General features: G+C 42.2%; 1 protein-coding gene across 11 annotated transcripts in view; it reads left to right on the plus strand.

The window, feature by feature from the left end:
• The first annotated feature begins 252 nt into the window (after window positions 1-252).
• The window catches only part of CDKAL1 (CDKAL1 threonylcarbamoyladenosine tRNA methylthiotransferase), a 731,906-nt gene continuing 705,503 nt past the window's right edge, over window positions 253-26,655 (plus strand). For 2 of the 11 annotated variants that reach the window (XM_089333332.1, XM_089333337.1), the window contains exons 1-3: window positions 2,757-2,925; window positions 17,018-17,187; window positions 18,615-18,727. In XM_089333332.1, the coding sequence (XP_089189458.1) occupies window positions 2,791-2,925; window positions 17,018-17,187; window positions 18,615-18,727 (418 nt within the window). In that variant the 5' untranslated portion in view covers window positions 2,757-2,790. The other 9 variants (XM_008262511.5, XM_089333334.1, XM_002714231.6 and 6 more) reach the window with 9 other exon arrangements.

The raw sequence follows: 26,655 nt of genomic DNA on the forward strand, positions 1-26,655 counted from the left end.
AGTCCTGTTGGTGGCCTATTGTCTCCACATTTTTTTTTTTTAAGTGGAGATGTTCTTTCTGCAAGCAGAATACCAAATACCAGTGTCTTGAGTCAAGAATAATACAGTGAAGCAATAGGTAAAACAACCAATTTAGGATCAGTATACTCCATAAACGCTGTTTTCCTCCATGCTGTCTCAGCATTCCAAAATTAAAATCTCAAATTACTTGCTTGATGTCGCATGATCTACGTTACATTTAATCTACTAAATGTTCTTTCCTACTGAAGAGCCACTTTCCCCAAAGGTTAAGGAAGCTACTAGGTTCTTTGGGAATCAAAACGGGATTCAAGCGCAACTTCGCCCAAGTATTTAAAACTCCCTGTTCCCTCTTTTGTAAACGCTTAGAAATAGTAATAATAAATAAACAGTGAGGTAATGTTTATGTAAAGCGATTAGCAGAGTGACTGACAATAAGAGTTACGTAAAAGTTAGTTATGAAGAGATTCTAGAATCCAAACACCTATGAATGTATTTTGTCTGGAATCCAAGAAACTTATTAATCAAGTTAAACCGGAACCCGGCGCGTTCAGCAATGACGCAATTTGACCTCTCCGGGACACCGTCGCCGAGCATGCGTAAATAAACGTGGCGGGACGTGGGTGTCATGGCGCGCTCCATGTAAAGTCCGTAGTTTCTGAAGAGTGTTGATTTGCTTTCGTTTTGGGCCGGTTGTTAATTCCTGACTGCAAGGTAAGACTGCCGAGTAGATCCTAGCAGGGCGGAGTGGAGTCTGAGGCCCTTTAATGGCGAACCTTTATTTCTGTATTTTCAGTCTTGGGCGATTTGCTTATTTGTTCCGCAGTTAGAAGGGAACTCGCCAGCTGGGATGGGGGAATGGGAGGCAGATTGCGCTGCCGGCAGTGAGGAAGAGGTCTTTGACCTCAGATGTTAGGAGATCTCTTCTTAGTGGTTAGATTTAACTTCATTGTTCTCCCACTTTCTACGCTAGTGAACCTGTGGGAAGTGGCAAGGGCTTCAATCATCCAACTTTCACAGAGATATCTTATGAAGAATTTAAACCGAAGTTGGCCAGAGGAGCAGCTGTTCTGCTCTTTCACTTTTTGTTCTCCTGTACTTAGGGAATCTTGCGGATTCTCGGGGTAACACGTGTCTTTGGGTGGACGGTGATCCGGGTGCCTGTCCCGGTGCCTGTTACTGTTTTGTAGGAGCTGCTTACACGCATTGCGCTGACGTGTTGTAGTGTGGGGTGGCACCTATTCCTAGGGTCAGAGGCTGGATCACCGGCTTGGCAGATCGCGGCACACCTGTCTGTTAGCAGTAAGCAGCAGTGGTGTGGAACTTCGTTAACCCTACCCTATAAAGCTGTCTGGTGAAGTCTGATTCCTTTTAGGTAGTTTTAAGTCCTTACACTGGTTTTGTAAGCTTGCTGGGTGCTTGTTTTTTGTAATCAGTTTTTATTTTCCAGACTCATCTTTCAAGAGGACGTGAGACTAATTGCTAATAATCAAGGTAGATTTTAAACCTTTTGAGTGGCATATTACAAATTAGAATGTGAAGAAAGATAGCTTAATTTCTTGGCAAATTTACCACTATCATTTCATGGAAACATGATTTTCATACCACTAAATCCAAGACATATTTTCTTTTCTTTTTTTATAAAGATTTATTTATTTATTTGAAAGAGTTACACAGTGAAAGGAGAGGCTGAGAGAGGTCTTTCATCCGCTGGTTCACTCCCCAGTTGGCTACAACAGCTGGAGCTGTGCTGATCCGAAGCCAGGAGCTTCCCCCGGGTCTCCCACGTGGGTGCAGGGGCCCAAGGATTTGGGCCTTCTTCTGCTTTCCCAGGCCATAGCAGAGCTAGATGGGAAATGGAGCAGGTGGGACTCAAATTGGCGCACATATGGGATGCCGACATTGTAGGCGGCGGCTTTACTCGCTATGCCAACAATGCTGCCCCTTACATATTTTCATTTATATTGCTTAACCTTTCATTTTCATTTAGCAGCACTGATTGTGTCTGCTTTCTGAATATGCACCCCCCACCTTTTTTGGGGGGACTTCTGTGACCCCGATTTTCTCTGCTGGCTGCTTCTTAGTTTCCATTATAGGTGGTTCTCCTGGGCAGTTAAATTTGGAGTTCTTTATGCCTTATTTTGTATTTTGTCTTCTAACTGGTCTCATTCTCCCTGGGTAATGGTGATGTAAACCACATGCTATTAATTTTTTTAAAGATAATTATTTTATTTGAGAGGTAGAGTTATAGACAGTGAGCAGGACAGAGAGGTCTTCCATCGGCTGGTTCACTCCCCAGATGGCCGCAATGGCAGGAGCTGTGCTGATCCGAAGCCAGGAGCCAGGAGCTTCTTCTGGGTCTCCCATGTGGGTGCAGGGGCCCAAGGACTTGGGCCATCTTCTACTGCTTTCCCAGGCCATAGCAGAGAGCTGGATTGGAAGTGGAACACTTAGGACTAGAACTGGTGCCTATATGGGATGCCAGTGCCGCAGGCAGAGGAATAACTGGCCCCAACCACATGCTATTAATAATGTCATTATCTTTCTTGTTATACCATTCACATGGATGTGAAGTAATATACCAGGTATGGTTTGGATGTCCTTGCTGGATTTTCTTGTGCTTGTCAGCCATTTTCATATTTTCCTTGGAGATCTGTCTATTTAAGTCATTTGCACATATTTAAAGTTTTAACTTATTTGAAAGGGAGACCCCTCTCTCTATCTTTACTCCCACTTACTGGTTGATTCCTCAATTGATGGCAACACCTGGGGATGAGCCAGACGGAAGCCAGGAGCTGGGAACTCTATCTGGGTCTTCCATGTGGGTATCAGGGTCCCAAGTACTTGAGCTATCATCTGTTGCTTCCCAGGGCATTCATTAGCAGGAAGCTGGAATTTGGAGTGGAGGTGAGGTGTTCTGATAAGGGATGAGGGTGTCCCAAGTGGTGTCTTAACTGCTGCACCAAATACTTACCCTGCCCATATTTTAAATTGCATTACTTGTCTTTATTTTTGAGTTGTGTTCTTTATATAGTCTGATATTCAACAATAGCCAGATACATGATTTACCAGTATTTTCTTCTTTTAAAGATTTATTTATTTACTTATTTGAAAGGCAGAGTTACAGAGATGGGGAGAAAGAAAGAGAGATCTTCCATCTGTTGGCTCACTCTCCAAATGACTGCAATGATTGGGGCTGGGCCTGGCTGAAGCCAGGATCCAGGAACTCCATCCAGGTTTCCCAAATGGATGGCAGGGGTCCAAGCACTTGGACTATCTTCCGCTGCCTTCTCTGGCACAATAGCAGGAAATTGGATCAGCAGTGGAACAGCCAGGACTGGAACCAGAGCACATATGGAATGGTGGCGTTGCAGGCAAGCAGCTTAACCCATTGCACCGGCCTCCTATGCCGGCCTCCACTATTTTTTTCTGTTGTATGGCTTTTCATCGTTTTCCTTCCCTCTCCCCCTCCCCTCCCCCTCCCCCTCCCCCTCCCCCTCCCCCTCCTTTTTTCTTTGACAGGCAGAGTTACACAGTGAGAGAGAGGGACAGAGAGAAAGGTCTTCCTTCCGTTGGTTCACCTCCCAAATGGCCGCCACGGCTGGCGCGCTGTGCTGTTCAGGTGCCAGGTGCTTCCTCCTGGTCTCCCATGTGGGTGCAGGGCCCAAGCACTTGGGCCATCCTCTGCTGCCCTCCCGGGCCACAGTAGAGAGCTGGACTGGAAGAGGAACAACTGGGACAGAATCCAGTGCCCCAACGGGGACTAGAACCCGGTGTGCCGGCACCACAGGTGGAGGATTAGCTGAGTGAGCTGCAACGCCAGCCTTTTCATTTTTTGGATGGTGTCCTTGAGATACAAAGTTTTATTGTGTTTTATTTTGTGTGAAAGGCAGAGTTACAGAGAGGTAGAAGCAGAGAGACAGAGAGAGGTGTTCCATCTGCTGGTTCACCCCCTAAATGGCCGCAACAGCCAGAACTGGGCCAATCCGAAGCCAGGAGCTTTCTCTGGGTCTCCAATGTGGGTTCAGGGGCTCAAGGACCTGGGCTGTCTTCCACTGCTTTCCCAGGCCATAGCAGAGAGCTGGATCAGAAGTGGAGCAGCAGGGACTCCAACCTGTGCCCATCTGGGATGCTGGCACTGCAAGCAGCAGCTTTACCAGCTATGCCATAGCGTCAGCCCCTGAGGTATAACGTTTTTAATTTTGATAAAGTCTCGTGTATTTTTTGTTTGTTGCTTTGGCTCTTGGTGTCATCACTAAGAAACTAGTGCTTATTCTAATGTGAAGATTTATGCCCATAATTTCTTCTGAGTTTCACAATGTTCTTGAATTTAGGTCTTGTGGTGTGTGATTGGGTTTCAACTTCATTCTTTGCATGTGGCTGTGCTCTTGTACTGGATCGCTTGTTAAAGAGACCAGTGTTTCCCCCATTGATTGTCTTGGTATTTTGATAAAGACCAGCTGACCAGGTAGTATTGTCTTGACATGCATTCTAGATGATTTTTATGTAAGAATATCTTTAGGACGATGATCCTTAAACTTTAATGCAAAACAGTCTTGTTAAAGATTGTGGACTTTACTCAGATACCTGATTCAGGACATCTGGAGTGGAGGCCCAAGAATTTTCATTTCTAAGAAGTTCCTATGATGCTGCATCTATTGTTCTAGGAACCACACCATCAAAACCACTAATCCAGAACATTGGTTTGCAGCTGTAGCCACATGCATGAAAATTACTGCAAAGGAGTCTATTCCCAGAGATTGATTTAGCTGGCCTGGTGCTCAGTTGTTCTTAATTTTCAAAAGCTCCTCAGGTGAACAGAATGAACACACAAGACTGAGAGCCTCTGCTGTGGTTCTTAGTTAGGGATGTTCAGTGAAATTACCTGGGCAGTTTTTAAATTAATCCCTGAGTTCTACTCTTTGAGGTTCTGATTCAGAATGGAGCCTGAGTATGTGATGTTATAAAGCTTCCCTCATTCAGCTTGGTAACTGCTTCTCTAGGGTTTTGCATCTTCTATTCTTTGATCATTTCCTGTATTTCCTCTTTCATTGGCTGTTTTTATTTCCACTGCTCTATCTTTGAGAAAAAAACTTTAAAAAATTTATTGAGACACACAGAGAGATCTCCTGTCTTCTGACTCATTCCTCAGATGCTCACAATGATTGGGGCAGGAGGGAGGGTGGGAATTCAATCCAGTTTCTCAGGTAGGTGGTAGGAATGTACTTCTTGCCTCCCAGGGTGTGCATTAGCAGGAATCAGGAGATGGAGTTGGGAGTGTACCCCAGGAACTCCAGTGTGTAACACAGATGTGTGTCTTAACCTGCATCTTAACTGCTAAGTCAAATGCCTGTCCTGAGAAAACTATTTTTTATCTAATCCTGTTGTTCTCTTTAGCTGGTTTTTCTTTTATTCTCAAATTATCATTTCCATATTAGTTATTTTAAGACTCTGCTGGGTTAACAGTTGCTTTCACTAGTTTGTTCAAGGTGAAAACTTAAACTTATGGTGATGAGTGAGGTTGTTTAAGTGCTTATGATATACAGCTAGGTTTAGGAAACTCTGATTTATAGTTATCTCCTCTGTCTCCCTAGAGTGGATTTCTGGAAATGAAGCTACTGGGTCAAAGGATGTACATGTTTTAAAATTTGATATGCCCAGGTTGCCCCACAGAGTGGGTATACAGTTTACCATGCTTTCAGCCAACAGTAGAGTTTTGGCTAGCCTTTTTTATCAGTGAGGTAGATGAGAAACAACTCACTCTTTCAATACTTGTCATGAGTGTAGTTGACCATTTGTTCATATCTTTATTGGTGATTTGTCTTTCTTAAGTGAATTGCCTGTTTTTTCTTTGCCTATTGTTTCCTGGGATGTGTTTACTTCATGTCACAGTAGATGCTTGCACTGTTTGTGCTTTGCCAGTGAGGCACAGCCGTAGTGGAAAGAGTATTCTTGGTATTGACAGGAGGCCTAGGTCCTAGTTCTAGTTCTAGAAATGTTAAGATCCAGTGCCGGTGCTGTGGCACAGCAGGTTAAAGCCCCTGCCTGTAGCGCATATGGGCGCCTGTTTGAGTCCTGGCTGCTCTACTTCCATCTAGCTCCCTGCTAATGCATCTGGGAAAGCATTGGAAGATGTCTGAAGTCCTTGGGTCCCTGCACCCATGTGGGAGAACTGGAAGAAGCTCCTGCTTTGGATCAGCCCAGTTCTGGCCGTTCTGGCCATTTGGGGGCATGAACCAGTGGATGGAAGACCTCTCCCTCTCTGTTTCTGCCTCTCTCTAACTCTGTATTTCAAATGAATAAAAATCAATCTTTTCAAAAAAATGTTCAAATCCTTTAGCTTCTCTGGTCTTAAGTTTTGCAACATGAGCTTGGCAGTATTCCCTACTTGCCCACCCCAATGATGATATAATTTGTGGAGTGGACATAATTCCTCTTCTTCCATTCTATTTCCCTACAGTGGATCCATGCACGTTGTATATAGATATAAAAATTAAAAAAATGCAGCTTTAAATATGTCATTCAATTAGTCATAATTCTTTTTTAGTAACATTAGTTACTAATTTCTTTAGTAACATTCAGAGGCAGGGCCTTGTCTTAGTCTTTCTCACTTACCTTAATTATTTCATAGGATGATAGTGATGGCTTAGGCATCAACTAAAACTGGCCAACCAGTATAAGAGTTTCTTTGTTGGGGCAAGCATTGTGGCGTAGCAGGTAAAGCTACCACCTCCAATACCTGCATCCCATATGGGTGCTGGTTCATGTCCTGGCTGCTCCACTTCTGATCCAGATCCCTGCTAATGGGCTGGGAAAAGCAGTGGAAGATGGCCCAAGTTCTTGGGCTTCCGGTATCCACATGGAAGATCTGAAAGAAGCTCCTGGCTTTGGCCTGGCCCAGCCCTGGCTGTTACGGCCATCTGGGGAGTGAACCAGTAGAAGGATCTATTTCTCTCTGTTTCTCCCTCTATCTCTGTAACTCTGTCTTTAAAATAGATAAATCTTTTAAAAAATTCCTTCTATGTTACAGAAACCTTAGCTAAATTCAACTTAAATATGCATCGTATTCATTCATTTAGTCAATAAATATTGTGTGCCTGCTCTATGTGCTAGGCATTGATAGGGGTATTAGACACTGATGAAAAGAGAAGCTATCGTTGTGCTTATAAAGCTTACATTGTAATGAGAATCTCACACACATATAATGTATGCATACCGTGTAAGGTAGGTAAATGCTATGACAATGAAGTATAATGCAGGGTTGTGGGTGGCTTAGTGAAAGCATGTGGGGAGGCTTGGGCAGTGTGGTCAGGAAAGGCCCTTCTGAAGAGGTATCGTTGGTATAGCTAGGTGGACAGCAAGCCCTGTAAATATCTTGGTGGGTAATATGCCACTTGGGAATAGCAAGTGTAAGAATCCCTAAAGGAGAAGCTAGTTTGGCAACCGCAAACATCTGAAATGGGAGTTCATTTGGGACAGCTGGGACAGAGTAGGACGTGGCAGAGGGATTAGCTGGGTCCCTATCTTATTGGACTGTGCAGTCCATAGTAAAGTAATAATAATAAAAAAGCGATTTGAGAACCTGTGGTGTGCTAAGCATAGCTCTAGGCACCTGGGCTAAAGCAGTGAACGAAGCACACGGGAACCTTAATCCTTACAGAATGTATATTCTAGTAGAAAGAGTAAGAACAAAAGGAAAGAATACATAGGCAAGTGTTTAAGCAGGGATAGGGGAAAGGAAATGAAATGACATTCCTGGATCAAAGGACATGTGTGTGGGAGGGGGAGGTTGAGGTGGCTTCACTGATGACATTTGAGCAAAGTCCTGAAGGGCATGGGTGAGTGAGTCATTCAGGGCTCTTGAGAAGAGCCTTCCAGTCAAGAATATGGCCGTGAAGTGGGTGTGTGCCAGGTGAACAAGCCAAGAAGCCTGTGTGAGTGAGTGCAGAGAAGAGGATGGTGGGAAATGGGGTCAGAGAGGCAACAGAAGGCTGATCGTGTATGTCCTTGCGGATCTTTGTAGTGTAGTGGCTTTTTTTTTTTTTAAGGTTTTATTTATTTGAAAGGGAAAGTTACAGAGAGAGGGAGAGAACAAGATCTCCATCTGCTGATTTCACTCCCCAAATGGCCGCAACAGCTAGAGCTGGGTTGATCTGAAACCAGGAGCTTCTTCTGGGTCTCCCATGTGGGTGCAGGGGCCCAAGCACTTGGGCCATCTCCCACTGCTTTCCCAGGCCATAAGCAGAGAGCTGGATGGAAAGAGGAGAAGCTGGAACGCAAACTGGCGCCCATATGGGATGCTGGCACTACAGGCAGAGGCTTAGCCTACTACTCCACAGTGCCGGCCTCAGTGTAGTGGCTTTTTACTCTAGGATGGAATACCACTGAAAAGGGCTGACCGGAAGCTTCTGATGAACTTGGGTTTTTAAGGGGTCCCTGATTTCTGTGCTGAAAATGTTCTTGGAATTGAAGAAGTAGGGAAAGTAGGCATTGCAGTAATCCAGGGAAAAGTAGCAACAATACAGACAAGGCGCTGGCACTTGTGAGTAGTCGGCTAAACCTCTGCCTGCAGCTCCGGCATCCCTTATGGGTGCTGATTTGTGTTCCGACTGCTCCTCTTCTGATCCAGCTCTCTGCTATGGCCTGGGAAAGAGTGGAGGATCGACCAAGTGCTTGGGCCTCTGCATCCACGTGGGACACCCGGAAGAAGCTCCTGGCTTCGGATCGGCCCAGCTCCTTCCTTCCAGCTGGTAGAAGACCTTTCTCTGTCTCTCCCTTTCTCTCTCTGTAACTCTATCAAATAAATACATCTTAAAATATGGATAAGATGTTGATTTGGAGCAAGAATGTAATAGTGATTGTAGGTGCAAATAGATTCTAGATATATTTTGAAGGGAAATCCAACAGGATTTTGTTGGTGGATTGGATTTATTGTGAAGGAAGGAGAAGTTGGGGATGATTCTAGGATTTTTGGTGTGAGCAGGTAGAAGATTGAAATTGATTTTAAATGAAATTGGGGAAAGTTGTGAGGCTTTGAGGTGGGGAAAGGATTAGTGGCTCTGTTTCTGACTTTTAAAGTTGAGACTAATTATTAGATATTCTAGCAGGGGCGTCCTCCAGGCAGTTGGACATCTGAGACTGAAGTTCAAGGGAGGAGGGTGGCTGGTTATATGAGCACAGCGTTGATATTTCAAGGTTCTGGGACTGGATGAGATCACATAAGTAGTGCCTGTAATTGGAGAGGAGGAAAGTCCCTGTAACAGAGCCAGGGGGACATCTCAGTGCAGAGTCTGGGTGAGGAGGCAGGACATAGGAGACGAGAGTACTGCTCCTGTAGAAGGAGGAGAGCTAAGAGTGTATGGTGTCCCAGAAGCTGGGGAAGAACATGCTTCAAGGGGGGCATGGTCTATAGTTTTCCAACTCAATAGTGACTCAACAGTGACTGAGAACTGATTGTATAGAGCGTTGGAGGTCACTGAAATCAGGACAGACAATTTTGGTGGAGTAATGGGGGTGAAAGCCTGGTTCAGAAGAGAAAGGGAGTGGGAAATTGGAGACTGTAAGTACAGACAGACAGCTTTTGCAGGGAGTTTCTCTTTAAAGAAGAGAAATGTGGTAGAGATAGGAGGAAAGGGGATCAAAAGAGATTTTTGCTTTTGTGTTATGTTTTTAATGGGCACATACGGTGTGTATGAGGTACAGTGGGGATGTTTCTGTACAGTGTGTAATGATCAAAGTGGCCATTGACATTTCTATCACCTCAAGTATTTGTCATTTCTTTGTGTTGATAACTTTCAGAATCCAATCTTCTGGTTAATTAAACGATATACCATAAATTGTTAACCAGTCACCCTGCTGTGCTATAAAACACTAGAACTTACTCCTCCCATATAACTGGATTTCGATATCTATCCTCTTGCTATCCTCCTTCCTACCCTCTGGTGACTTCTGTTCCACTATCTATGTCTATGAGAGCAACCTTTTAAATTTCCAAATATGAATGAGGAAATGTGATATTGTCTTTTTTTCACCTGGCTTATTTCACTTCACAACCCCCAGTTCTATCCATGTCACTGCAGATGACAGGATTTCGTTCTTTTATGTCTGAATGAATAATAATCCACTGTACATAGCACATTTTCTATATCCCTCATCAGTTCATGGCTGCCTAGGTTGATTCCATATCTTGTCAGTTGTGAATTGTGCTGTGATAAACATGGAGGTACAGATGTCTCTTCAACAGACTGATTTCATTTTTTGGATATATACCCAGTAGTGTGATTGCTGGTTCATATGGGAATTCTATTTCTGCTTTATTGAGGAACCTCTATTCTGTGCTGTACAATGGCTGTACTAATTTACATCTCCATCAACAATGTACGAGATTTCTTCTTCCTCTTTGTCCTGCAGAATTTGTTGTTTTTTGTCTTTTTGTCAATAGCCATCTTAACAAGGGTAAGATGATTGATTTTGATTTGCGTTTCTCTGATGGTTAATGATGTTGAGCAAGTTTTCGTATGCTTGTCGGTCATTTGTATGTTTTCTTGTTGGTCATTTGTATGTTAAAAGTGATTCCAGGTCACTTAAATATTTATTTGAAAGGCAGAATGATGGGGGTGGTGGTGGGGGGTGGGGTTGAGACAGAGAAAGAAAGAGATCTGCCACCTGCTGGTTTACTCCCTAATTGTTGGGCCTGAGCCAGGAGCTAGGAACTTCTTCCAGGTCTCCCATGTGGGTGGCAGGGGTCAAGCACTTGGGCCGTCCTCTGCTGCTTTTCTAGGCACAACAGCTGTGGGAGCTGGACTGGAAACAAGCAGCCGCCACTCTGACATGAGATGCCAATGTCATAGGCAGTGGCTTAACCTGCCATTTCCCAATCTCAGCCCCTATTGAGGTCATTTTTAAAATATTCTTGTGCTGTTATTTGAATTCTGAGTATATTCAAGGTATCAGACTCTTGTTGGATGAATAATTTGCAGATATTTTCTCCCTTTTGTCAGTTGTATCTTCATTATGTTGAATGTGTTTTATCCTTTTTTGTGCATGTGTGTGTAAAATTTATTTGAATGGCAGAGTGACAGGGAGAGACAGAGAAAGTTCTTCTGTACACTGGTTCACTCCCCCAGGGCCAGTCCAGAGCCACGAGCCTGGAACTCTATCTGGGTCCCCCATATTGATGGCAAGGGCCCAACTATCCATCATCCACAGCCTTCCCAAGCACATTAGGAGGAAGCTGGAATGGAAGTGGAGTAGCTGGGATTGGAACCGGTACTCTGATACAGGATGTGATTATCACAAGTGGTGGCTTAACCCACTGCTCCACAACAGCAATCCTGTTTTTGCCTTTTAAATGGAAGATACAATATATTTATTTCCAGTTGGTAATGATTCAGCAGAGAGGCAGGCAGTTAGTGATGATGAAGGAAAAAGGATTGTTGCTAGAATTTTGTGCTTGATTGGTCAGGGGAAGGGCTGCTGCTGGTGAGGTGGATGGACAGTTCATTCATTAGTAACTGACTGGAAGGCAGAGCATGTGGGCAAAGAACCATTTCCTAGAGGAAAAGGAATTTATCTGTGCAGAGTGTGGGAGGGTATTTGGAGGTCTGCATCATTCGGGCCTTCTGTTTTTAGTCCTATCATTGCTCAGGAGGGGAAGATCTATGAGAAGTGGATTTCCAGAAAATTCCCAAGATAAGTGAGTTTCAAGTTTTAATCCATTTCTTCATAGTCTTTAATAATGTGCACTGTGAATCTCTGAGGAGGCAGGATTTCCCAGGTTTTTCTTTGACTACAGAAGAATTTTTAAAAAATTGATAGCTAATATTTTAAACAAAACAATCAATTTGGGAAAGACTAACCTGGTTCATTTCAGCTTCTTTAGATTATTGAGTTGGCTGGGGCTCTTGTATGTTAGAGCTGCCCTAATCAGCTCAAACTAATTGAGCTACAGAGGGAAATTACTGGCTCACATGACTGGACAGAACAGGGCTTCAGGTGTTGGTTGGACCCAGATGCTCAAAAAATGTCAGTCTGGTGCTTTATCTTTCCAGCTCTTACTAGGCTTCATTCCTTAAGTAGGCTTACTCCCTGTGGCAGGCAAGGTGGTTGCTCGTGTCCCCAACTTGGCAGTCATTTAACTTAGCCACTTCAGTGAAAAGAGAAGCCATCTCTTCCATTAGCTCTGGCATAGAAGTCCTCTCAGTGATTCTGATGGGCGGGCTTGTCACAACTGACCCTGCATGTACCTGTGGCCAGGAGCATGGGTTATTGTGTCAGACTTGGGTTCTCTGTCTCATTCCTTTTTTTTTTCCCCTCTTAAAAAAGCTTTATTTATTTATTTGAAAGGCAGAGATGGAGAGAGAGAGAGAGAGCGGGGGGATGGGGAAAGAGAGGGACAGACAGATAGATACCTTTTATCTGCTGGTTTACTCTCCAAATGGCGATGGCCCAGGCTGGGGCAGGCTGAAGCCAGGAGCTTCTTCCAGGTTTCCCATATGGATGCAGGGGCTCAAGCACTTGGACCATCCTCTGCTGCATTCCCAGGTGCATTAGCAGGGAGCTGGATCGGAAGTAGAGCAGCCAGAACTCAAACTGGTGCCACAGGCGGCAGCTTTACCTGCTACACCACAGCATTGGCCCATCTGTGTCCCATTGCTGTGACTAGCAAAGGGGAGGCCTGAGATGAACAAACCCAACATGATTACCTGGTATACATATTATTGACAATTTGGGCATTTATTGATTGACATTTGGATTATTTCTAATTTTTTGGGAGAGATTTATTTTTATTTATTTGAAAGGCAAAGTTATATATAGAGAGGAAGAAGCAGGGAGAGAGAGCTTCCATCCTCTGTTTCAATCCCCAAATGGCAGCAATGGCTGGGGCTGGGCCAGGCTGAAGCCAGGAGCCAGGAACTTCTTTCTGGTCTCCCACATAGGTACAAGGGTCTAAGCACCTGGACCATCCTCTTCTGCTTTCTCAGGCACATTAGCAGGGTATTTCTAATCTTTTATTAGCACAATATAAATCTAGCTGAGATATGAATACAGATTTGTCTGATTCACAGTGTGTGGTTTGTCATAGTTGTAAAGAATATACTACATGATAAAAATAAGCCTGGTTGGAAGTCACGGTGTTAATTGAATGATGTAAATGGAAAGATTCAGCAAATGAAGAGGAGGAAAATTCATCAGAAAAGTTTGTGGTTGCCTGAAAGAAAACAAGGTCTTAATATTGTGGTTCAGGTGATTCAGATGAGAAAGAGTGGTCATGAAGAAGGCAGTAGAGTATGGCACAGGGTGTGTGCTGGGACTCATCAGCATTGCATCCTTGTTTTCCTTTTTGGGCAAATTCCCTTCTCTGTGTTTCTGTTAGCTCATCTTTACAGAGAGGATGATAATACCGTCTACATCATACCATTGTTGTGAGTGGTTGATGAGATGACCCTGGAGAGGGCAGGCTTCATTTCTGGAGATTCTGTTAGTAGTAGTACATCTCCAAGTGTATGGGATTCATTTTCCTTTTCCAGGTAGTGTTTTCTGTAATATTTTGTTTTAACCTGATTATAGACTCACTTGCCTCCCTGAAAATTATTAAGTTGTACACTTTACCTAGGTTTCCTCGTGGTAGCATCTTGCAGAACTGTACATCAGAGAATCACAGGCAGGATGTTGACATTGATGTAGCTATGATACTGAAGATTTCAAAAGATCCTAGATGTTGTCCTTTTACAGTCACACCCACTCTCCTTCCACTTCATCCTCAATCCCTGCCAACCACTCTCCCGTTCTTCCTTTCCTTAACTTTGTTATCTCAGGTATATTGTATAAATGGGACCACATTGTATGTGACCTCTTGGGGTTGAGTTTATTCACCCAGCATCATTCTCTGGAGATTGTTCCGGGTTATGGCATTCATTTTTATGGCCGAGCAATATTGTAGGGTATGACTGTACCATGTTGTGTTTAACCTTTTACCCTTTTAAGGCCATCTGGGTTGTTTACAGATTTTGGCTACAAAGAAAGCTGCTATAAACATGTTTTTGTACAGGTTTTCATGTGAATATAAGCCTTTATTTCTCTTGAATGACACTCAGGAGTATACTTGCTGGATTCCATAAGTAGCTTTTTTTTTTTTTTTTTTAATTTTTTTATTTTTTGACAGTGACAGTGAGAGAGAGAGAGACAGAGAGAAAGGTCTTCCTTTTGCTGTTGGTTCACCCTCCAATGGCCACCGCGGCTGGCGTGCTGTGGCCGGCGCACCGCGCTAATCCGATGGCAGGAGTCAGGTGCTTCTCCTGGTCTCCCATGGGGTGCAGGGCCCAAGCACTTGGGCCATCCTCCACTGCACTCCCTGGCCACAGCAGAGAGCTGGCCTGGAAGAGGGGCAACCGGGACAGAATCCGGCGCCCCGACCGGGACTAGAACCCGGTGTGCCGGTGCTGCAAGGCAGAGGATTAGCCTAGTGAGCCGCGGTGCTGGCCCATAAGTAGCTTTTTAAAGGAAATTCCAAGTTCTCTTCCCAGGTGCCTGTACCATTTTATTTTCCTACCTGGACTGCAGGAATGATTCAGTTTCTTTGCCTCTTTGCCAGCGTTTGGTGTTTCACTAATATTTCTTATTTTGTCCTTTTACGAAAATGAGTTGGGCCCGTTGTGTGGGTCTGTTTCTGGATTCTGTGATCTGTGTTTCCATTTCCCGACATTACCACAGTCTGGATTATTATAGTTGTCTAATAAATCTTAAAATCAGGCAGACCAGGGGTGGTGTTGTGTAGTGGGTTAAGCTGCTACCTGCAATGTGGGTATCCCATATGAGCACCTGCTCAAGTCTCAGCTGTTTTACTTCCTATTCAGCTCCCTGCTAATGCTCCTGAGAAAATAGCAGAGCATAGCCTAAGTACCCGGGCCCCTGCCACCCACTTGGGAGATCTGGATAGTTTCTGGCTCCTGGCTTCAGCCTGGCTTAGCCCCAGCTGTTGTGGCCATTTGGGGAGTGAACGAATGAATAGAGGATCCATTCTCTTTTACCTTTCCATGTACATTTTAGAACAGTCTTGTTTATATCTATAAAAAGAAATCTCACTAGGATTTTAATGAGAATTGTTTTAGACTTGTGTATAGGATTGGTCTCCACTGAACACAGCAAGACAAGTTGGTTAGTGAGTTGGTTTGAATGTTTAGGGTCCCTTCTTGCCTTGGCTGTGTTGGGGCACCTTATTATGGAGGAGGGGCCAAGGGTCCCTACTTGGCTTTTGTGGGTTGCTTGGGGTGACACTGCAGTTTTGGGTCTGTTTTTGTGTGGCTGGAATAGAACAGTTACTCTCTATAAGTTTTCTGTCTTGCTAGGCAGCCTCTTTTTTTTTTTTTTTCTCCTAATTTTTGATGAGAAAGCAAACTTGCTGGAAGCTTTTCTTGTCTGTATCTGTTGGCATTTCTGGATTGCTGGCTTCTTCAGCTACGAGTTTGGGATGTAAGTCCCAAGGATCCTAGCCAGTCTGCCGTCTTCTCTCGAGTTTTCAAGGTGGTCTTGTGTTTGTTTTATGTATAATGCCTCAAGTTTTAGTTGAGCTTTACAGGAGGGATATAGAAGAGTGTGTCTACTTCCCTGGAAGCTGTGTTTGAATTAAATTTTTTTAAATAATTTTGAACGTTCAGGAGAGTTGAATAGGATAATGATTACCAATGTATGTATTTTCTATGTTTGAGTTGTAAATGTTTTCCCATATGTGTTAATACATTTTTCTGAAGTGTTTTAATGTATGTTATAGACATAATCACTTTTCATCTGTAAATATTCAACATGTATCTTTAAAAATAAAAGTAAAATTTTCAGGGCCAATGTCATGGCATAGTGTATTAAGCTGCTGCCCATAATGCTGGCATCCCATACGAGTGCCTGTTCAAGTCCCAGCTGCTGCACTTCTGTTCAGATCTCTGCACATAGAAAAGCAGCAGAAGATGGCTCAAGTGCTTGGGCCTCGGCCACCCTAATGGGAGACCCAGATGGAGTTCTAGGTTCCTGACTTCAACCTGCCACAACCCTGGTCATTGCAGCCATTTGGGGAGTGGCCAGTGGATTAAAGATCTCTTTCTCTCTCTGTCTCCTTCCCTCTCTCTCTGTGACTCTGCCTTTCAAATAAACAAGTGAATTTTTAAATATAAAATTTGCAAACATAGGGAAATATTTTGTATTTAGTAATTTATATAAAATCGTCATATTATCTAATAGCCAGTTCATAGTCTGATTTTCCTAATTGTTTACAAAGTGTCTTATAGTTGGCTGGACAAATAAGATCCAAAAAGAACATTAATTGTTAGGCTTTATTTTTGTTAATTGTGTATTTGTCAGGAGAAAGTATTCCTTACTCTACATATTCATGTTGCATAGTTCAGGAACTCAGGTTTGTGACAAACTTCTGAGGATTGCAGTCCACAGAAACCTTTATATTCCAGTGTCACTTCGAACCCTGAGAGATGCCATCTCCTCAAAATCTTTCGTGGATCCTAATTTCTGTAGAAATATGTGTATGACTCCTTTCTTGGATCAGCAGACTTAGGGCTGTAGTCTCCAGGGAGCAAGTGAGTGCTCTGACAATATGAAATTGCAGACCCTGGCCAAGAGGCCCCACATCTGAGGTTTCATCAAAGCACTGGAAGGCATGAAAGCTGCTGCCCTTACCACCAAAGTCCTTCCCAGCTTGGAGATGTGTTAGGCTTTTAAGTTTCCTTTAATCATGAATGATTCCTCTCCTGCTTTTTGCCCCAATGACACTGATCTGTAGAAGGAACAGTTCCAGTAGAATCTTGGAATGTCTCACTTCAGCAGGGTTTGTGTGATTGTTTCCTTGTATTTCTTTGTCTCCTGCATTTTCTCTAAACTTCAAGTTAGATTTAAAGGCTTAATTAGGTTCAGGTTTGGCAAGAATGTTTCATAGGTGATGGTAAGTTAAGCAGATTTCCATACGCTTGTGTATTCATAACTTTTCTCTGTGATAAAGATGCCATCTGCATCCTGTGATGCTCTGCTGGATGACATAGAAGACATTGTGTCACAGGAGGATTCAAAGCCAAAAGACAGGCATTTTGCAAGAAAGCACGTTGTTCCAAAGGTACGAAGGCGAAATGCCCAACAATACTTGGAAGAGGAAAGTAGTCCACCAAGTGATAGGTAAGCTTGTTTTCCTGAAATAATACTCAGTTTCATTTCTTAGGAGGAGTTGATACTGCTGACCTGTTTGTGTTAAACACATTTTTGAAACCTGTGAGCTTTCATAGCTTTTTCATTTGAATGGTTTTAAATTTGCCAAGGTAATTGCCTGCAAAAGAAAAACATGTCAAATTAGATGTTCCTTGTAGGCTGGGCTAGGAAAATAGGAGTTTCTTTGATATTATTGTAGTTGGTAGGTAATTCTGTGTTACTTCGAAAGTTAACGTTTTACTGGAATTTGTGATTCTTGTGAGCCATAGGTGTTTTGGATGTTTGATTTTTCTTAGCAGCCTTTATAAATACTTACAGATCAGCTAAATGCATTGGGCACAAAAAAATTATTGTCCTGTTTGTACTACTACAGTAGGCCTCTAGTCACTGAAATTCTTATAAAACATAGGCAGAAAGGATTATGTTTAGTTTTAATAAGCCTGTATTTATTTCTCTAGTAAATCATTGGAAGCTTTAATATACTTGATTATTTTGTTTGGAACATTAAGCTTTTAAAATTCACGAATTTAAAATGTGCTAATGTTTTAACGACTCAAGTCTATCAAATTTTTATCCTGAACATGCCTATAATTCCTGTTTATGAATTATTAGGCAATCCAAATTGAAAGGCCTTTTTTTCTCCCTGAAAATAACACATTTTTAGAATTCATTTTTTATAGGTGTATACTTTTTAGTAATACTGTAGGATAATATAGTTATATATGTTTTTAATTTGAGAGGCAGAGAATCCAACAGACAGAAGGGGGCAGGGAAGAAAGGAAGCCCCTGTTTGTTGGTTCACTCCTCACATGCCCACAGTGGCCGTGACTGGGTATGTCTGTATCTGGGAGCTAGGAACTCAATCTGAATCTCCCGCTTGAGTGGCAGGAACCGAATTATTTGAGCTGTCACTGCTGCCTCCCAGGGTCTGTATTGGAAGGCAACTGGATTAGGAGCCATTGCCAGGTATCAAATCCAGGTATTTTGACATGGGATGTAGGCCTCTTAACTGGTGTCTTAACTACTAGGCTAAATGCCCAGCCCTTAATTTTGTTTAAGTTACTACATCTATATCTGTGAGTTTTAAAGTAGATAAAAATTTCAGCTAATACAGTCTGTGAAGAGACAGGTACCTTTCTAGGAGTTGAACTCAGTGGTAGTATGTAGATAGCATGCATTTAAAATACAATTCAGAGAAAAAATAATTTTTTATGTGGAGTGTAATATTTTTTCTTGAATTTTAGACTTTTGATGTAAGTTGGTGAATTAGTGAATAGCTTGTGGATTGGCTGCAGTAAATTTATGTTATGTATAATGTGCTCTGAAATTATTTTTTTGGTTTTTATTTTTAAAATTACTTAGGAAGATTTACTTTTTAAAAATTGATTGTTTAACAGCACTATTCCAGGCATACAGAAAATTTGGATACGGACTTGGGGATGTTCTCACAATAATTCAGATGGGGAATATATGGCTGGACAGCTAGCTGCTTATGGCTATAAAATTACAGGTATGAGATTATCATTTTATTGATTAAATTTCTCAGTTATGTTCTTGGCAATGCACATTATAACTGATGATTAAAGGAAATTTGAGCATAATGTAATGAATTTAAGGCAAAATAATGATAGCTATTGTTACTGTCTAGATAACCATGGATATCATATTTTTAAAAATTTTAAAAAGCTTTTTAGAAAGATTTACTTATTTATTTCCGAGAGAGAGAGAGGAAGAGACAGAGATCTTCCATCCGCTGGTTCACTCCTCAGATGGTTACAATGGCCAAGACTGGGCCAGGCCAAGGCCAGTTACCAAGACCTTCTTCCAGGTCTCTCACATGGATAGCAGGGGCCTGAATACTTGGAACAACTTCTGCTTTTCCCAGGCCATTAGCAGGGGCAGCTGGGTTGGAAGTGGAGCAGCTGGTGGCTTAACCTGCTACACCACAATACCAACCCTTAAATGTTTTTTTTATTTTGAACTAAGTCTGGGCTTTAAGAAAAGTAGTAAAATTACAATTCATGTTTCTTTTACCAAGCTTCTCCTAATATTAACATCTTATGCCATTTTAAAATAATTAATAAACAAAGAAATTAATGTTAGTGTGATACTGTTACCTATAGATTTTAGGTAGTTTTACCAGTTTTCCCGTTACCTTTTTTCTGTAGCAGAATCCTGCAGAGGGTCTCAGCTAGGAGTGAGTGTCCTGTCTCTCTAGTCTCCTCCAGTCTGTGACAGTTCTTCAGTTTTTCCTCCTGTCTTCTCTGACCTTGATGCTTCAGAAGAGAACTGGTTCATTGTGGTGTGGAATGTCCTGCAACTTCGGCTGTCTGCTTATTTGTCATGATTAGAACGAACTTATGTATTTTTGGCAAGAAGAGCCAGAAATAATATTAAATTGAAAATCTGAAGTTCAGAATGCTTCAAAATCTAGAACTTTGACTAGCTGACTTGACACTATGAGTGGAAAATTTTATACCATAAACCTTTATTTCATGCACAAAAGTATTTTTAAAATTGTGTGAAATTACCTTCAGTTTATATTATAAATGAATTTCATGTTTAGACTTAGGTCTCATCCCCAAGATATCTTATTATATGAATGCAAATAATCCCCAAATCCCAACTTGGAAGCATTTTAATCGGGGATACTTAATCTGTAAATGCTTTTCAATGCATCATACCAGGGGGTTGTGATGTCCTTGTGTCCTATTATTGCCATACTAACTGTGGCTGCTGAATTTCTTACCAGGAGTGCTACTGTTTCTCTCATTATGGTTAGGAAGTACCTTGTTTCTCCTCTACCTTCTGCCTACTAATTATGGTATCCTATGGTATAGTGTTTGCTTAATGTTGATTTTCTGTTTTCTTCATTTTATTTTTAAAATACTTATTGGAGAGGGAGGGGAGAAAGAAGAAGGAGGGGAGAAAGTGAGTTCTTGTCCGTTGGTTCATTAATGCCACAATGGCCTGGTTGGGCCAGGGAAGCTAGGAGCTAGGAACTCAACCCAGGTCTCCCATGCAAGTGGCAGGAACCCAATTACTTTAGCTATCACCATTGCCTCTGAGGGTCTGCATTGACAAGAAATTGAAATCAGGGGCTAGAGCTGGGAATCGAACCGAGGTAGTCCAATGTGGGATGTAGGTGTTGACTGGTATTTTAACCACTAGGTTAAACACTGACCCCTCCTCTTTCATTTGTATTTATTAATTGGAGTTCTGTAAAGTAGAGCTATCCTTTCATGCCCTTTTTAATTGTTTATATCAGTCAAGACTCATGGGATATTCTGTGGGATATAATTTGTTTTCTCTACTAACTTTCTGAATTACCCTCCTATAGGCCCAAGAAATACTAACAATAATAGAAAGAAATCTCTGTGGATTTATATTTAGATTACATATATGATTTCCAAATGACCTATGCCAGTAGTTTCTTTACTATAGAGTAAGGATTTATAAAACTGTTATTGCTTAATAATTTGTCATGATTTTGTTAATCAAATATAGACCTAAATATTGAATACATGATTTAGATAAAATGAGTGTATAGATTATATATAATGTATACAAAGATTATTGAAATCTGTATACAGAGACATTAAAACTAGTTCCCAAATATCAGTTGTGATTATTTTTTACTGTTTGGGGAAGAAAGATTATGTGGGTATATAATTGAAATTGCTGCTTTTAACTGTGTGAATCCAGGATATAATTATTTGGTAGTGTAAAACGTCATCAAGGCTTAGAACAGCTACCTGTTGTTCATGGCTTCTTTTCAAGCCCTTTTTATTTTGGGGAAAAAGTTCATAACTTAAACTATTATAAAATAGTGGCTTCTTGCCTCTCATTCCAAAGAACAAAGCCTACTGAGGAAAAATGCAACTCAGAACAGTTGTATCATGGACGCCTGGCTGCGTGATACAATTAAATTAGTGTCATGGGAAGCAATTCAAGTTCTCTGTGGGGCTTTGTGTTTTTGAACAAATGACTTGAGTGCATTTTTTTTAAAGATTTATATATTTATTTGAAAGTGAGAGTTACACAGAGAGAGAGGAGAGGTAGAGGTAGAGAGAGAAAGAGAGAGAGAGGAGCATCTTCCATCCGATGGTTCACTCTCCAATTGGCCACAACGGCCAGAGCTGTGCCAATCCAAAGCCAGGAGCTTCTTCCGGGTCTCCCACGTGGGTGCAGGGGGCCAAGGACTTGGGCCATCTTCTACTGGTTTCCCAGGCCACAGCTGGATGGGAAGAGGAGCAGCCGGGACTAGAACTGGTGCCCATATGGGATGCCGGCGCTTCAGGCCAGGGCGTTAACCCGCTGCGCCACAGTGCCGGCCCCATTGAGTGCATTCTTTAAGCAATTTCTGGTGTCAAAATTTTTTTTTCCTCTGTAATGTTTAGATTATTGTTGCTAGATTATTTCCTTTGGACAGGATGGTAAATTATTATTTTAAAAGATGTATTCATTTTATTTGAAAGAGAATGAGACAGACATCTTCCATCCTCTGGTTCACTCCCCAGATGGCCACAATAGTTGGGGCTGGGCCAGGCTGAAGCCAGGAGCTTCATCTGGGTCTCCTACGTGGGGACAGGGGCCCAGGAACTTGGGCCATCTTCTACTGCTTTCTCAGGGGCATTAACAGGAAGCTGGTTTGGAGATGGAGCAGCTGGGACGTGAACTGGCACCTATATGGAAGGCTGGTTTTGCAGGCAGCAGCTTAACCCACTATGCCACAGTATCAGGCCCTGGTAAATTATTTTTGTTGTGTCCACACTTGTGACCAATATTCCTGTCTTAGGAATATATTCAGTGTTAGAAATGGCCATAGGTCATTTGAAGCCAAATCTGGTGAATAAGGTATGTGACACCAGATTAACTGATGCTGTTTTAGTTAAGGCATTTTTGTTGATCTCAATTGATTCTGCAAATGGTATTAAAAGAGCAGCAGCGATTCTTACAGTTTTGGGTCTCTTTAGAATCTCACGCATTACACAGTTTGATCAAAGAATTGGTGACTACTCGCTAGGCCAGTAGTGGAATAAAGGTGTGTTTTCCAGGGTGACCACTCAACGATGACCACTTTAGGGACAGTCCTTCTATAGGTAGGGCTATAATGTGTTTACTTTGTTGTAGCACCTGCTGTGAATGAGTGTGTACTTTTTTATTAGTGGAAGAAAGACCAACTTGGCAATTGATTGTGAGCTCTAGTTCATAAACATAGGAGAATAGTATGTGTTATGGATATGAAAGATTTGTGGACAAGTTATGTAAGTCAAATTGGTGAGTTTGTTGACCACAGTTTTAGAGAAATCATTTAAAAATTGCAGGGCTATGGAAGTTCCTTGATAGTTTCTTTGGGTATCTATATAATTTATTCAGCAAACATTCTTTGAACATGCTGTGTGTTACAGGATAGGTGGTGTGAAGATAAGAAAATGAGCTAGTCATGGATTCCAACAGACAAGGAATTAATTTTTTTTTGGCAAAGGCAAAGTCTTTAATTTCTGTGTTAAATCTTAGACATTTTGGTTAAATACTCAAGTTATAATGTATTCTTTCATTAGGTGGGACCTGCTTTGTATAAAGAACTTCTACAATTTGTATTTTAGAAATTCTCTTTGGTAATGTCAAGTCAGAACATAGCATTGTATGTTTGAGTTAAGGAAATGAACACATCTTTACAGAAAGAAACACTGATTTGTTTGATGTCAGGAGTAGTGTTACAGTTGAATGGCTGAAGTGTATGGCATACTCAGTCTTCAAAAAGTTCATGGAAAATGTGTACTATGAAAAAACTGCATGAATTCCACATTTTTTCACTAAAATAAACTTTTAAAAATTGTTTTTCTATAAATATTTTGAAGTATCCTTTATTTTTCCTAGTCTGGACTTTTTATCTTCAGTGGCTTTAAATTTCTATGACGGAAATTGCTGGACTGTATTAGATTTTTATATGGGAATCTTGCATAATGAATACATCCAAGAAACACATTGGTCAGCAGAATTTGAAGGATATTGAAGCTACGCTTTTGTGTTTGGACTTGGATTTAGGAAAATTCATGTTTGTTGCACATGACTCAATTATGAATACACATAAAGTTTCTTTAAAAGAACCTTTGCTTTCAAATTTGTTTTCTTTAAGCTGATGGTTATAACATTTCACATTAGTACATTGAGTTTGCCTACATAATAAAATACACGAGATCTAGAGTAGATTAATTCCCTGGAAAACTGAAAAGGCGGTAGATCTCAACTTCTGTAATTGACAGCTAAGTGGAAAGTGTATCTTATGCTTCCCTTAAGGGACACAACACTTTGGGCAGACTAGTTCTAAGTGAAATCAGGATTTTTGTACCCATGTTTAAGAAGAGCCAAATTGGTTAAAAGCCTACTGTATTTTAGCATTTAACGTATGTTCTTGCAAGGATCAAATGAAGTAACTGTGGTATGAGGTTACTGCATATTTTAAAATGAGATTGTGACGGGGAGAAGGGAGAAAAATGACCTACACAACTTATTCTGGTTAACGTGTGCTGGAGCGGACTTCAGCACAGCCTCACCTCTGCATTGTGCCATCTGGTCACTCCAAGGTAATGTTTTATTTATTTATTTAAAATTTGTGTGTTCATTTTGTTTGAAAGGCAAAGGGAGATCCTCTATCCACTGTTCCACAAATGCTCACAGCAGCCAGGGCTGATCCAAGCCAAAGCCAGGATCTCAGAACTCCATCTAAGTCTCCTGTGCGGATGTCAGGGATACAAATGCTTGAGCCGTCACCTCTTGCTTCCCGGGGTGCACACTGGCAGAAGCTGGAATTGGAAGCAGAGTAATGAGGACTTGAGTCAGACTCTTTGATATGGGATGCAGGTGTCCCAAGGGGCAACTTGAACTGCTGCACCAAACACCTACCCCTCTTTTTAAAAAACAAAACTTATTATTTATTTCTAAATCACACACACAGACACACACAGACACAGTGAAAGAACTTCCATCTGCTGATTTACTCCCCAGATGTCTACAATAGTCAAGATTGGGTCAGGCAAAAGGAACTCAAACTGGGTTTTCCACATGTGTGGTACTGACCCAGGGCGTTGAGCCATCACCAGCTGCCTACCCGGGTGCTCATTAGCAGGAAGCTGGAGTCAGAAGCTGAGCTGGCACTTGAACACAGGCTGTCCAATGAGGGATGTGGGGATTCCAGGTGGTGTCTCAACTGCACTGCCAAACACCTGCCCCAAAGTTTTAAAGGTAGTTCGGTAAGACCAGTTATCAATACTAATAATACTAATAGCTTTAGGTAGAGTAGTTGTTGCTGTCTGACATTGCATGTCTGACTCTTCTTGGAAGCCACCCCTTTTTTTGAGGATAGGAAGACAGGACTTCATACCACTGCAAGCAAGCAAAAACTGGGTAATGATAAGAAAAATAACCACTCAACACAACTAAACATCTCACTATAAATACTTAGTATGAACACAGTTTAAGTCAGAAAGCTAAATGTCCAGGTATTTTAAAAGTCTCTTAATAGTCTTTTTTTTTTTAAGATTTATTTATTTGAAAGATAGAGTTACAGAGAGAGATAGAGCCAGAGAGTGAGAGAGGTCTGGTTCACTCCCCAAATGACCGCAATAGCCAGAGCTGAGCTGATCAGGAACCAGGAGCCAGGAGCTTCTTCTGGGTCTCCCACGTGGGTGCAGGGGCCCAAAGACTTGGGCCATCTTCTACTGCTTTCCCAAGCCATAGTAGAGAGCTGGATCAGAAGAGGAGCAGCTGGGACATGAACTGGCACCCATATGGGATGTTGGCGCTGCAGGCCAGGGCTTTACCCCTCTGTGCCACAGTGACAGCCCCTAAATAATGTCTTTGTTCTGCTTTTATCTTCAGGTACAAGCTAATTTTATAAATTTTTTAAAATCTGTATACCCTACATGTTGGGAAACTGTAGTTGCCTCAAGCTCATTATGTAGAAGTACTTCCTTAACCTGCCAATTCATTCTCATGTTTCCTTCCTTCCACAGTAGTGGAAAATTTGTTGCAATTAGGTTATTTGTATGAGTTAAAATTATTATTCATGAGTCTTAATGTCTTTGTAATCATTTTGCCACTGCCACAAATACTTCATACAGAGTAGAGAATTTGATCCAAAGTTGGTTTTGCATGGGAGTAGAATTATTTCTCAGGGAGTGTCTCGCAACGAACTACAAGTGAGGTTCCAGTGGTGGCAGGGATGGCAGTGGTGATCGGTCACTGAGCTGTGTACTTTCTCCCCATTCTCTCCACGGGACCTGACTTTCAAGGAGGGAGAAGTCTCAGAGGGGTAGCTTCTCTACTTTTTTGTGCCCAGACTCAAAATAATTGACAATGTAGAGATTTGGGGGGAGAATATAATTTGGAGATCCCTAAATGCAAAATGAGAACTCTAGGCATGTAGCATCACGGTATGTACAGTAAATGTCTGGGGTGGAAACAGCAGCCAGATGGCTTTTTTTTTTTTTATCAAAGTTTTGATTAGTGTGTAATACTTGTACTATAGGACAAGCATCCAGGACATGAGCTGGCTCCTGGCTATGGATTGCTGGCATCACAAACAGGGTCTCAACCTGCTGTGCCACAGTGCCAGCCCCAGCCCCAGCCTCCATTTATTTGGGGAAGCCTAGGGATGATGATGTTGCAGAGCTTATCGGCATGTTGCGACCAGTGTTTTTCCTAAAAATTCTAAATGTGTAACCGTTTTATGTATAGGATCTTGCAAGGAAGTGATCTTTAGACTAGTCCAAGATGACTGAGAAATGGGGGGAAAATGGCATTTCATAGCATAAGGAATCATGTTATGCCTTCCATTATACAAAGTGAATGGAATTCTGTATTCAGGTTCCTGTAATTGCAGTTCTCTGCTGAAAATGGTTTCAGGTTTTACAGTGTTTTAGTGGAATGCAACATTTCACAAAGCATTTCAATACATTTATTTATTTATTTATTTTTTTGGACAGGCAGAGTGGACAGTGAGAGAGAGAGACAGAGACAAAGGTCTTCCTTTGCCGTTGGTTCACCCTCCAATGGCCGCCGTGGCCGGCGCGCTGCTGCCATTGCACCGCACTGATCCGATGGCAGGAGACAGTTACTTCTCCTGGTCTCCCATGGGGTGCAGGGCCCAAGCACTTGGGCCATCCTCCACTGCACTCCCTGGCCACAGCAGAGAGCTGGCCTGGAAGAGGGGCAACCGGGACAGAATCCGGTGCCCTGACTGGGACTAGAACCCGGTGTGCAGTCTGTGGTTGGCCGCCTCCTGCCCTCTTCCCACCTGCTGCGCTCTCCTGAAGCCCCCCACGCCCCTGCCTCTTGCACTGGAGCTGGCTTCAAGCGAGAGCCGGGAGCCCAGAGGCCAGGAACTCCAGCTAGGTTTCCCATGTGGCTCGCAAGGGACCCAAGGACTGGGCC

This window comes from Oryctolagus cuniculus, chromosome 5 (assembly GCF_051225735.1).
Source record: "Oryctolagus cuniculus isolate XC-2025 breed Fujian yellow rabbit chromosome 5, ASM5122573v1, whole genome shotgun sequence".
Classification (NCBI taxonomy): domain Eukaryota; kingdom Metazoa; phylum Chordata; class Mammalia; order Lagomorpha; family Leporidae; genus Oryctolagus; species Oryctolagus cuniculus.